Source organism: Drosophila montana, unplaced genomic scaffold (genome assembly GCF_035044405.1).
Source record: "Drosophila montana isolate Dmon_TW-CO22-7 unplaced genomic scaffold, ASM3504440v1 contig_402_1, whole genome shotgun sequence".
NCBI lineage: Eukaryota > Metazoa > Arthropoda > Insecta > Diptera > Drosophilidae > Drosophila > Drosophila montana.
Genome location: NW_026998739.1, coordinates 3,750,052 through 3,763,564, shown reverse-complemented (window position 1 = coordinate 3,763,564; position 13,513 = coordinate 3,750,052). Strand labels below are relative to the sequence as shown.

Genomic DNA, 13,513 nt, shown 5'->3' with positions numbered 1-13,513 from the left:
GCACTATTTTATTATGTTATGAGATATATTTACTAAATGCAGCAATATTTATGATTATATTGTACTCTGATGCTACCTACCAATAACAAATAGATATATTTACTAAATGCAGCAATAATTATGATTAAATTGTACTCTGATGCAACCTACCAATAACAAATACCCACGCACCTTAAGCTACACAAATTTGAAGGCCTTTTTAGAAACAAAGAACTTACTATATGGCAATTGCATGTTATATTATATTATATATGCTCCGTTTCGTTATGTTTTTAGATATTTATGCTTAATGCGGTTGATGAATCAGATGAATATGATTATGCGTAAAGTACAGTAGTGCACATTAAATGCAAAATTATATTTTCAAAGTTTATTAGGGAAATCGCAAACAAAATACAAAGGCACGTCCTTATAGAGCGAGTATTACACATGTATATGTATGTATGTATGTATATGTATATTTAGTAGTGATTGCGGTGTCAACTGTGACCGACAAAAATCTTTTCCTTTTAAGACTAAACTAAACTGATTAAAGAAACGTTTGTAGAAAATGTATCCACATTTGTGATTCGTTTTTTTGGGCTCGTTTCGGTTTTAGATGCACTTAAGTCTTTATGGCAGTAACAAATTCTAACCGAAAATGCCGGTTATCTTATTTTTAAATTTGTCGAACGTGCTGGGCAGCGGCTGGAATTGAAGATGAGAGTTTATATTGTTTTTAAAGTGTTGGCGCGAAAATAAGAATACTTTTTAATCCAGAATTGATTCTAGTTCAAAGAAACCTCGAAATAAATCTCTATCAAAGAATTTTCGAACATTCTAAACAACATTTGGGAATAATTTAAAAATTCCCATTTATCTCAAAAATTTGTCATGATTTTAAAAACCAATTTGAAAAAATCCCCAGAAATTTGATTTGTCAAAAACTTTTTTGAGAGTTTTAATACCGTATTTGATTTAGCTTACCGTTGTTTCAACTGGCTGTGCCTGCTGCAGCTGGCCGTAGTTGGAGCCATAGCTGTGGCCATAGCTTTGGCCAGTTAAGTCCTCGACCTGCTGCTGTCCCAAATCTTGTGTATCGTCCAGCAATTGCTGCTGCTGTTGTCCGGCATTGCCGTCTAGTTTATAGTTGGCATTCCAGTCGACTTCCTCCTGCTGCTGTTGCTGTCCGCCATCCACTTGATCGTCCGTCCAGCCCAGATCGACCTGCTGCTGCTGGCCGAGGTCCTCGAGCTGAACTTGCTGCTGGGATGCAGGCTCCTCGCCCGCCGCCCGACTCCATTTGCCCAATTTGGCGCTGGCAGTGGCCGATGAGCCACTCGGACCGCCACTGGCCGCAGCCGAGGCGCTGCCAACGGGCAGATCAAACGTGTAATCCGTGCGACGATATTCATAGCCAGCATTGGCGCCGCCGGGTGCACCGCCACGTTGATAGGGCAACGGAGCCGGTGTGGACACTAAAGATATGGGCAATGGCAGAGGCGCCTTGACTTCACCCTCCAAGCCTGGCTCATCGTCTTCATTATCTGAGTCCTCATAGACATGCGGCGGCTGGTCACCGCGATCCTTGGAGAAAACGGGTTTGTGCACCGCAGTCGAATTGGTGGTGCCCTGATCGATCACATAGCCACCGTTGCCGGCGGGCAGATCGATTAGTCCCTGACTCAGCAGATAGAGAGTGCGACGCCAAATGCTCAGCTCCTGGCCGTACTGGCTGTACTTGCTCTGGAGCTTTTGCAGGCGCCAGTGCTGCTTGTTCTCCCAGCTCTGTGCCTCGGACTCGGGCAGCAGCTTGCGGTGATTCAAATAGGTCAGATAATGCAGCTCGTCGTCGCGGAACTGCTGCAGTTCGGTCAGAGTCATGCCATAGTAACGAGCCACGGCCGCGATGCGTTCAAATTCCTTGAGCTGCCAGGCCTTGAGTTCATGCAACGATATCAGGTATTGCTGGGCGAATCTTTGCAGCTTCTCCTCGTCCTGGCGCTGCCAGTCGCGCAGCTGGCGCAGCGTCATGTTCTGCGTGCCAATGAAGTCGTAGAGACGATCGCGTTCCTTTTGCTGCCAGGATGTGAGCACATTGAGGCGACGCTGCTCGAGCAGCTGCTCCTTGGCCATGTTGCCCACATGGATGCGCTGCACGGGCGCCAGCTGATGCAGGCCCACGCCATAGAGACGCGCCAGCTCATTCTGATAGTTGTTGTCCAACGAGATGAGCTCCAATAGCTCCTGATCGGTAATGATTACGCTGGAGCCAATTTGACGTAAACGCTGACGCTCCTGCTCCTTCCAGTCGCTGCCCACAACTTGGCTGTCGACAATGAGACCCATGTCAGCCAAACGCTGCAGTTTCTCCTGAATAAAGACGCGCAGCTCCTCGACTGTGACACGGTACTGCGGTGCCAGTATGGACACATCGCGCAGCAGCAGCTGCTCCAAGGCATTGCGATTGATGGGATGGCGGACGACGGTCTGGTAAATGCGTTCCAATTCCTTTGTTTGCCAGGGCAAACCGTAGCCTCGCTCGATTTTACGCAAATCCAACAGACGTTTCAGTTCGTTCTTGTACCAAAGCTTTAGCTCCTCAATGGTTATTTGATACTGACGCACCACGTCCAGCAAATGCTTCTGGTCATTGAGTAGCTTCAATTGCAGCTCCTCGATGCTCCACTTTTGGCGCCGGCGCAGCTGTTGATTGATCAGATCCTGTATATACTGCTGCTCCTTCAGCTGCCAATCCTCGACCGTCAGGGAGCCCGTGATGAGACCCTCGTTGGCCAGCTGCCTGGCCGACTCCTGCAGCCACAGATGGATGTCCTCGACGGTAATGTGATATTGTTGTGCCAGCCGCTCATAGTTGGGCTGATTGCGTACCAAATACAGCTGGAACTCCTGCCAGGACATGGGCTTCAGATGGGTTTCGCTGCGCAGGCGTGCGGCTAAATATTCCTTCCAGGGCTGCGACTCGCCTTGCTGATCCGTAATGCTTACGATCTCTTCATAGCGAAAATTATCCTGCGGCTTCTCAATTACACCAATTAGCGAGAGTCGTGCCGTCTCCTTTTGCACCCACTGCTCCACCTGCTCCACAGTCAGATGATAGTCATTGGCAATGCCATTAAGTCGTGACTTGTCGCGCTTCAAGAACTCCAAGAACTCCTGATAGGTGGTCGAATCCTGTTGCTGCTTGAGCCAATTATCGAAGCCGTTGCTAATCTGCTTCTGCCATTGGGTTTGCTGCTCGAATTGCACAAGACCCGAGCTCTGTAGACGACGCAGTTCGTCGTGCAGCCAATTATCGACTTGTTCGATGCTCACGTGATTCGTTTGCGAGAGACTTTCCAGGCGATCGTGATCCTTGCGCAGCTCGCGCTCCACATCCTCGTAGTTCAAATCCTGCTGGTGCTTCAGCAGCAGCTCAATGAGACGCTCCTGTTCGGCGATCTGCCATTTGCTTAGGTTCTCCACCTTGGCATTGCCCGTGGTCTTCAGATTGATCAGCTGTTGACGCAGCCACTGCTCGATCTCTTCCACATTGACCGAGTACTGATTACCCAGCCTTTGTAGGCGTTCGCGCTCCTTTTGCAGCTCCAATTCAAACTCCACATAGCTGATGTGCGTTTGCTCCTTGAGCAGATTCTGCAGACGCTCCAGCTCCGACACTTGCCAGGCGCTGAGCGTCTTCAGCGATGTCTCTGTATTGCCTCTCAGACGCTTCAGCTCCGATATCATCCATTCCTCAATCTGTTCCACATTCAGACGATACTGATCCGCCAGCTGATTGAGATACGCGCGATCGGCTAGCAGCTTTTGCTCGTACTCCGCCGTGGACAGGCCATTCTTATATTCGGCAATCAGGGACTTGATGTAATCGCGTTCCACCAGCTGCCACGTCTGCAGCTGCTCAATCTCGAATTGTCCCTTCTTCTGCAAGTCTTCAATAACCTGCTTGATGTATGCTTCAATTTCCATAAGGCTCACATGATGCTGATCAGCCAACTTCAGCAAGAACTGGCGATCGTTTTGTACCTGTGAGAAGAACAGAAAAATTTATCATAATTATATTCATTTAAGTTCCATGCACAAGGAGTCTTGGGAGTTTGCCCTCACAAATTTCCAATTTCTTGATTTATTTTTAACAGCACACAATTAAAATTCATTTACGCTCAGAATTTTTATCATCTTTGGTTTTAAAATAGCATCAGGAAAATTGTGCCCTCCCAATTTTAATTTCAATCATTTAAAAATAGAACCAACAAATGTGTAAAATGACTTCTCTCCCTTTTTTTTGGCTTTCTTCATAAAGCAAATTAAATTCAATGACCTATAGATTAATTTAAAGCTGATCAACCAATAGAGTATAGGCAAAGACAATATAAACACTTAGATGAGTAACGCCCATACATTTGAATGCGACGCAAAATTTCTAGCCTGGCTTCTCATCTGGCTTTTCCCACTTCACATGACATGGCAGCCGATTGGCTGTTCGCTCTCCAAAAGCCAGACGAACGAATGCCGAAGTCGCGGCTTGTTGATGCTGGCGTTACTCATCTGAGTCTTTATATTGTCTTTGGTATAGGGTTGCTTCGCTTACAAAAAACACGTATACGCACCTTGGACTCAAACTGTTCCATTGTAATGTTGGACTGCGTCTGGAGCAGGGACAGAATGCGCTGCTGCTCAGCGCGCTGCCAGGCTGTCAGCTGCTCAATGTTGAGCTTGCCCTGCTGCTTGAGGCGCTCAATTTCGGATTGCACCCAGCGTTCGATTTCCTCGACCGAGGTGTGATATTGGAAGGCCATGGTTTGCATGTGCTCGCGATCATTGCGCAGCTCGGCTTGCAGATCCTCGGCGCTCCATTGCTTGTTCTGCTTGAGCAGCGTCTCGAGGCGCTCGCGTTCGGCCAGCTGCCAGGAGGTTAGATTGTCAATCTGGAGCTTGCCCTCGTCGCGCATGCGTGCCAGCTCCTGTTTCATCCAGCTTTCGATCTCCTCCACCTGGACGCTGTACTGACGTGCCAGTTTCTCCAGCAGTTCGCGATCCTGACGCAAACGCGCCTCGAGCTGTTCCGTGGACTTGTACTGTTGCTGTGCCAGGTTCTTCAGATGCAGACGCTCAACCTCCTGCCAGTTGGTCAGCTTCTCGCTGGGCTTGAGCAGGCCCATGCCAATGAAGCGTTGCTCCTCCTTCTTGACAAACTGTTCGATTTCCTCGATCTGCACATTGTGCTGCATGGCCAGACTTTGGAGGCGCGCCCGATCCTCGAGCAGCCATTTGTGGAACTCCTCCACAGTGTAGTCGCGCTCCTGCACCATGTTGGTCAGATTGCCACGCCATTCCTGTTGCCAGTTCTTCAGTCGCTGCATCTCGATGAGACCCTCGCTCTGAAGTTTCTGGATTTGCTGCTTAATCCATTGCTCGATCTCCTCGACGCGCACCTGATTCTGCTGAGCCAGGCTGTACAGATGCGTCTGATCCTTGCCAATCTTAGTCTCCAGCTCCTCAATGGACAAATCATTCTTGTTGATCAGATCCAGCAGACGCTGTCGTTCAATCTTCTGCCAGTTGTTCAGTTGCGTCTCCATGTGCAGTTGTCCCTCACGCTGCAGACGCTCGCCCTCGGCCTGGATCCATTGCTCAATCTCGGATACCTGCACGTTGTAGGTCTTGGACAGATCGTTCAGACGAGCACGATCAGCCAGAAGCTTCCGTTCAAACTCGTCAATGGAATATTTGTTCTGCTGCACCAGTTTGGAGATTTGCTGACGTTCGGCCACCTGCCAGTCCTTCAATGCCTCCGCCTTGAGCAGACCCTCGCTTTGCAGGCGCAATAGCTCCTTTTTCAGCCAATCCTGTATATCCTCAACACGGATCTGATACGTGTTGGCCAAGTCGAAGAAGTGCGACTGATCGTTCTTAATCTTCGCTTCCAGCTGCTCCACGGTCAGCGAGTTGTGCTGCACCAGAGACTGAAGTCTCTCGCGCTCGCGCTGCTGCCACTGGGCCAGCTGCTGTTCCACCTCCTTGAGCAGACCCTCGGATTGGAATTTCTTGAGTTCGCTCTTAATCCACGCCTCGATCTCCTCCACGCGCACCTTATATGTGCGCGCAAACTGCTCTAGGCGTGCACGATCGTTGATTATGGAGTTCTGGAACTCTTCAATGGTCAACTGATTCTGTCCGATGATGTTGCGCAGCTGGGCGCTGACGCCGATCTGCCAATCCTTGATGTGGCTCTCCAGCTGCTGCGCACCTACCAGCTGCAGGCGTTGCAGCTCCTCGCGTTGCCATTTCTCCAGCTCATCGACACCCACGCGATATTTGGCCGCCAGATTCTGGACGTAGCTGCGATCCTGGGCCATTTGTTGCTGCAGCTCGGTTAGGCTGCCCCGATGCTGCCTCAGCATCGATTCCAGGCGAGCTCGCTCCGAGCTTTGCCACGCACTTATTCTGGTGACCTGTTCGTTTTGCTCCTTGATCAGATCACCGATGCGTGCGACCTCGCCACGCAGCCACTGTGTCTGGCTCTGCATGTCGCCCTGATATTTGATCGACAGATCCTTCAGACGCTGCTGATCCGTCCTTATGGAGTTCTGGAGCTGGGCAATTGTGGCATTGTGCTGACGAATGAGCTCGTCTAGGCGCTGCTGCTCCTGGGCATTGTCCACGACCAGCGAGCTGGAGTCATGTATGGACACTTGGTTGGATATCTGGGGTACTTGGGGACTAAGCGAATCGTTGATCTTATTGAAGTGGACATAGAGACGCTGCAGTTCCTGGCGCTGCCACTGCTGCAGTTGCTCTTGCGAGACGCCATTCTTCTGTGCCAGCTGACGCAGCTTGGCGCTGTTCTCCCGCTGCCAGCGATCGAAGTCCTGCGAAGTGAAGCTATTCTGATGTACGAGCCAATCAAGACGACCACGCTCCTGACGCTGCCAGGCGCTGGCATCCTGAACCTGTGCCTGATACTGACCCAACAGCGCCTGATAACGCGCCAGCTCACGACGATGGAACTCCAACAGAACAGGCAAAGTCGTATGATAGCGATGCGCCACGGCCAGCAGGCGATCTTCGTGCTGATGCTGCCAATCCTCCAAGCGTTGCGGCGAGGTTAGATACCAGAAGAAGTGCTCACGTTCCTCGCGCTTCCATTGCTCATCGCGCGGCACCGACGACGCACCAAAAGGACGCGAATTATCGTAGACCAACTGACCGTCCTCCCAGCGTTGCTGCGACTCGGAGCCATCCACAGAGCTGGTGCCGTCGGCGTGCGTGGTTATGGTCTTATTGAAGCGCCTTACTGTGACCGTTGAACTCGAGCCGGGCGAACTCACCTGGCTAAAGGATGGCACCGCACTCATTTGACCGTATGATGGGGAACCTCTGCCCCCGTCGAGGCTAACCACCGATCTGTAACCCACCACTGTCGGCTCCATGCGCTGTCCAATCCAGTCCTGCAATGACGACGACTGACGGGTCAAAGTGGTGCTGCTGCTGCTGCTGGCGGGCAGAGAGATCGGGCTCTGGCCATAGGTCAGCTGGGCGGCTGAATTGCTGCCATAGCTATTCGACAGCTTAGAGGCCTCTGTGCAGTTGCGATGCACCACGTAGGTCTTGCCACCGATTACCTTCACCTCGGCCGGATACGCATAGTTCTTCACCTCATCAAAGCCACTCAAGTCAACGGGATGAAACGGATTCAGGTCCACAGTCTGCTGTGTAGCACCCGTGGCATAGTTCTCCAGCACCTCGGCCGCCTTGGCATCGAAAAACGCGGGCTGCGCAATGTTGTTGTAGCTTATAAGTCCCTGGCGCATATCATTTACCAGCTGCTGGCTGATCTGCAGACAGAGAGCGTCCAGCTCGCTCGCACTCTTCCCACTCAATTGCAGTATATTAGCTGGAAGAAAATACAATTAAAATATAAATTAAAAAACCAATATTAATAAGAATGAAAAGTTAATTTTCTATTTAACTTCCAAATTTGCCCTGCTCTGTTTTTTCCTGTTTTTTCTTCTGCTATAGATTTCTATTCTATCGTGTCAGGGACACCAAATAATGATGTCACGTTTTTTTTCGACTCGAATGGCGAAAGTAATCTATAAAAATTATACGCACATAATATTCAGTATGCTCATGATTTTTCCCAAATTAATTACGTTATCTCTAAGCAATTATAGCTATATGTCTAAGTAGACCGATTAAGGTATTATGTTGACCTCAAATTTGAATTAGGCGCAGTGAATAAATATATGCTAATCTTTTCTTTTAATGACAGTTTCTTTTATCAGTGTTTCACAATTGTATGCTGACAAGTAGAATTTCTTTTGCCTAGTTTTTTGTTTCTATATGAATCAATGAACCTGAGATCATAAATTACCTCTAAAAATGTATTCTATAAACGCCACTTCCGGTTGTCAGTTAAAATATATAATATATAATCTTGAACTAACACAGCTTTATATTATACTTTAATAAATGTTGTCGAGCATTTCGTTAATGATTGCAAATGATTGAAATTAAAGATGAACTAGATACATATACATTTTGGGGTTGATTGTCAAATGCATAGATCATGTATAAATGTTTTTAATTTGACAAAACTAAATCAGCTGCTGTTCTTGCTGCTCCAATTAGAAACAGACGTTAACTTACCGCTCCAGGCCAGGGAATGTCCCAAGCCATTGCTGCCGCCCGTGGACATGGCATTGTATTCCTGCGTCAGTCGATTGGCAAACTCGCGAACCTCATTCAGATGATTGTAGGCCCAGCTGTTTAGCTGTGATTGAGCCTGCAGCATCGCTTGGGATTGTCCGCCGCCGAATGATGATGAGGAGCTGGTCCTAAAGCTGGATCTGTAGCTGCTGTAGCCTTGGCAACTCGCGATTGCCAAGAGCAGCGCACACACGCCCAGAGCACGCATTCTGGGCTAGCTGGAAAATCAGATAGAAAAAAACTGTGTCATTCATAAATAGTAAATGTGTTAATAATTAAATGTGGGTATATGCTTGTGTTACGCAGTCGGCTTGAGCCGAAAAGCTCTACTTAAATTCAAAAGTTGGTGCCTTGGGCGATAAGCAGAGCTCAAATCTAGTTCAGTCTATAGCCAGGGATTATCACCCAGCTGAGGGGCACAAAAGGTTAGCCAGCCGATAATTTGAATGTTACTTAGCAAACAGTTTTTTTTTTTTTGTTTTAAATAAACTCGCTGAAGTCTTTTGGCTGCTTTATATTTTAATTATAATTTAATATAAGTATTTTAAAATTTTTTTTTTGTTTTTTGACACCAAAGTTGAGTATTATTTTTCATCCGGTACTTAACGATCTGTTTGTTGATAAGTCTTTAATGCCTACGTGGTAATTTGAAATTGAAAAAAATGTTCCACAATATGTGCAATATATAGATTTGTTCTGCGACAGCATTGGCCCATAAATCAACAGCTTTGATAGATAAGCAATACTCCATTTGGGTCACATTTTGGGGGATATAGTAAACATCCCGAATTGAATTTTTATTTCTGGAACAACTAATTTCGGGGCTAGTGCAGGTTGTGGCCAGAGCGCAGGCGGCGGCTATTTTTGGCTGCTGTTCGCCGTACGATATACAAATAAAACTGCAATTCTGATTTTATATATATATATATAAGCATATATTTTGTTGTTGTACTCACTCTCACTTGTGTTCACACTGTGAGCGCTGTAATTGCGCTCTATTGCTTGTATCTGAACTGATTAGAGTTCGCAGGATCGGCACATATAGTAAGATGCTCCGGATCACTTTCACTATCACCGCTTGTACCGTTAGTTATTGCGCCGATTTGAAAAACGTTGCGCTGCGTTGCGCTGCCGAACAGCAACTGGCAGCCGAGCGCATAGCGTGAAGCTTTTATTAGAAACATTTTCGAGAGATGCCACAAAAGAGCGGAATGTTGTTATCAATGTTGAACCACCCCGTTGAATTGGGTGCTGAGTATTTTTGGAAAAACAACCAATAACTAATAATCAAGCTAAGATCGTATTGGACGTCATAGTTCAAAGACAAAAAAAAAAAACCTGTATGTGATCTTCTAATGAGCTCATATGTGAGTCACAAGCCGGTAGCTCTGACCGATTTGATTTTGTTTACACCCAATGACAATAGATCAAAAATAAATGAATTTATTGCGAATTCCAATAATGCATATGATCTCATATAAGCTCCCGAGTTGCTGGAGAGCGTTCGTTACATGACAGCGACATGCACATTCTGTGATGGATGTCGCGGAGGGGGGCGCGTCATATTGCGTGGGGGTCGCAAGTGTTTGGGTATTTAAAAGTGATTCAAAACAATTAGGTATAAAATAGATACTTGCATATATGCAAATTTTACTGACCTTGCAAAAGCTTTAAATTTTGTCATTTCCATTGAATTTGCCAAAACCAAAAATAAAAAAAATAAAGACTGTAAGGGAAAAACCAAAGAGGTATATTTTTTCGCATCCTATTTGATATTGAAATTGAATATTTAGAACAAGTTCTTTATATTAGCAACCACAAGGTTATTAGCAATTTAATTTTCAGCTTTGTGCCACAATCATTTTCATAAATCAATACGTGTTTGACATGCTTCAAAAAAAATGTTTGCAACATTTTGTAGCGACAGTTGAAAGCAAAATTAATGAACGATATAACAAAGCCAATAAATAAGTGGGTTAGTCATTTACGTTTGGAGTTCTGAGAACTTTATTTGCTTGAATATTATTTTGCATTTGTTGTCAAACTTTTGACCGGTATCCGGTTTTGTTTTTGCACAACTAAACAATGTGACTAATTCAAGATCTGTTAGCGCCATCTAGCGACATTACGCTCAGTGCTGCAAGGCGCGCACAGCGCCAGCTGTTATAAAAACAGTGCTGACAAGTGAGTAAACTGTGTGCTAGAGATGAGGCCGATTTATAGCAAGTCGTGCAGCGACATGTTTGTATATTTTTATATCCTTCCATCCGAATACACTTACATACTTTTTGAATACCCTAGCATACTGAGCTTGAAATTATATTATAAAAAATAAACTGTATGCAAAAATTGTTAAGAGTTACGCTCGGCCATTTATGTACATTTTTCAATATTCATCGTACCAGTTTGGATATATGTATTGAGCACGCTGCCATCACCAGTAAATGCCATGGTATCTATGAAATACGTGGTTGATTTGTTGTTAGCACGCCCATTAACTGCCTAAAATGTATAACCTGTACAAAACTAATGTAAAACAGAAACTAGCCGACAACTAAAATAGGCCACACAACATTGGTAAGCGCTCGAGACAAATTGCTGAATCAGATCAGATTGAACAATATTGTGCCCACAGGCCATGGCAAAAGCCAAAGCGAAGCAGGAACCGCAACAGCAACGACAAACACTTCAGGCGACATATCGTTTTGTCCTGTTCTTCATAGCTGGCAGCTTGGCAGCCTTTGCCTTCCATGCGCTGACCTCGTCATCGGGCTCCCTGATGGGCTGGCGGCTACGACTGCATCACCTGCCCACGGCCCATTATCTACAGACGCGCGACGAGTTTGCGGTATATTCGGTGGATGAGCTTAATGCATTTAAGGAGTTTTACGACAAGAGCATCAGTGACAGCGTGGGTGCCAGCTTCACGGAGGCGGAGCAGACCAACATCAAGGAGGCAATGGGCGCCCTGCGACTCGCCCAGGAAATGTACATGGCAGGAAAGGATGACAAGGCAGCACGGCTGTTTGAGCACGCACTCGCACTGGCGCCCAAACATCCGGAGGTGCTGCTGCGCTACGGCGAATTTCTCGAGCACAATCAGCGTAATATTGTACTGGCCGATCAGTACTACTTTCAGGCACTCTGCATCAGTCCGAGCAATTCGGAAGCCTTGGCCAATCGCCAGCGCACAGCGGACGTAGTACAAACACTGGATGAGCGCCGTCTGATATCGCTGGATGAGAAGCGCGACGCATTGTCTGCCATACACGAGGCCAACTCGGCACTACGTCGCGCCAAAAAGGAGGCATACTTTCAGCACATTTACCATTCGGTCGGCATTGAGGGCAATACCATGACGCTGGCACAGACGCGCTCAGTGCTGGAGACCCGCATGGCTGTCGACGGCAAGTCGATAGATGAGCACAACGAAATTCTTGGCATGGACTTGGCCATGAAGTACATTAATGCGAGTCTCGTGCAAAAGTAAGTCGCTCGAAATGTAGTCCCATCTATGTGACTAATTATTACGTTTACGTTCATTTCAGATTAGAAATCACCCTCAAGGACATTTTGGAGCTACATCGCCGTGTGCTGGGCCATGTGGATCCCATTGAAGGTGGCGAATTTCGTCGCAATCAGGTCTATGTGGGCGGTCATGTGCCGCCGGGCCCCGGGGATTTGGCAATTTTAATGCAACGCTTCGAGCATTGGCTAAATTCCGAGCACAGCAATTCGCTGCATCCGGTCAAGTGAGTTTCTACAAACAGCTACTCAGACCAGGACCAGCAGCTCTCAATTTTCCCTTTGCAGCTATGCAGCGCTCGCCCATTACAAACTGGTGCACATTCATCCGTTTGTTGATGGCAACGGACGCACCTCACGTCTTCTGATGAACACGCTCCTTATGCGCGCGGGCTACCCGCCTGTCATCATACCCAAACAGCAGCGGAGCAAATACTATCATTTCCTTAAGCTGGCCAACGAGGGCGACATTCGGCCCTTTGTGCGTTTCATTGCCGATTGCACGGAGAAGACATTAGACTTGTATTTGTGGGCCACCAGCGATCTGCCACAGCAAATTCCGATGCTCATCCAAACGGAGAGCGAGGGCCATGTCTTAGCTCAGCTGCAGCCGCACATTGCGCAAAGCATCCCGGAGCTGCACGAGTCGGGCTCGGATTCGGGCTCCGGCGCAGATCCCATTAGAGTTCCCTGACACCCAATGCAAAGGCTGACCCAGTGGTTGCTCAATATTATTAGAAGAATGTATATTGTATTTTGTGAGTTTTAGCATCAAATTTTTGTATATTTGTAATTTATTCAATAACTAAACAAAGCCGTTTGTCAGACTGTGATCGTATTTAAGTTAAAAGATTTAACCAAAAATTGTAACAAAATGCTTTATTGAGAGCATGATAATAACTAACGCACAAAGGCAAATAATAATGTATATACGACTATCAGTAATACACTTTTTTTAATAATGTTTCTATACAAGACTGGGTTTTGAAAATTTCACTCCCCGTCTGTGAAAAATGCGCTGAAAACTGTTTGAATTTTCTTCCAATGGACTTTAAATTTATGTTTCAATCAGCGAATTAAATTAATGAGTACGCATTTTTATTCATTTTCTTTGTAAGTGTATGTGTGTATGTATATGTGCGCATATGTATGTGTCCCTAAAAGTTCTCATTCATTTCCACTGCGCTGCATACTTAACAATTTGCGCTTGCATTTGTGTGCATGTATTTTGTATGAATGTATTGGAATTTGCATGTATGTTTGTATGTACATATGT

General features: G+C 46.6%; 2 protein-coding genes across 4 annotated transcripts; one reads left to right on the top strand and one right to left on the bottom strand.

The window, feature by feature from the left end:
- Positions 1-355: 355 nt before the first annotated feature.
- Tig (Tiggrin) lies at positions 356-9,839 on the bottom strand. Of its 2 annotated transcripts, none has more exons than XM_064697365.1 (5): positions 9,669-9,839; positions 8,653-8,930; positions 4,611-7,897; positions 967-4,026; positions 356-687 (listed from the first exon to the last, which is right to left on the bottom strand). In XM_064697365.1, the coding sequence occupies exons 2-5, from the start codon at positions 8,918-8,920 to the stop codon at positions 631-633; spliced, it is 6,672 nt and encodes a 2,223-aa protein (XP_064553435.1). In that variant the 5' UTR covers positions 8,921-8,930; positions 9,669-9,839; the 3' UTR covers positions 356-630. The 2 variants fall into 2 exon arrangements, with proteins under 2 accessions (XP_064553435.1, XP_064553436.1); XM_064697366.1 differs by having other exon boundaries at positions 8,653-8,926.
- Positions 9,840-11,055: 1,216 nt separating this feature from the next.
- Positions 11,056-13,182, top strand: Fic (FIC domain protein adenylyltransferase). Of its 2 annotated transcripts, XM_064697878.1 has the most exons (4): positions 11,066-11,289; positions 11,348-12,198; positions 12,261-12,464; positions 12,526-13,182. In XM_064697878.1, the coding sequence occupies exons 2-4, from the start codon at positions 11,351-11,353 to the stop codon at positions 12,929-12,931; spliced, it is 1,458 nt and encodes a 485-aa protein (XP_064553948.1). In that variant the 5' UTR covers positions 11,066-11,289; positions 11,348-11,350; the 3' UTR covers positions 12,932-13,182. The 2 variants fall into 2 exon arrangements, with proteins under 2 accessions (XP_064553949.1, XP_064553948.1); XM_064697879.1 differs by lacking the exon at positions 12,526-13,182 and having other exon boundaries at positions 11,056-11,289; positions 12,266-12,460.
- Positions 13,183-13,513: the final 331 nt, after the last annotated feature.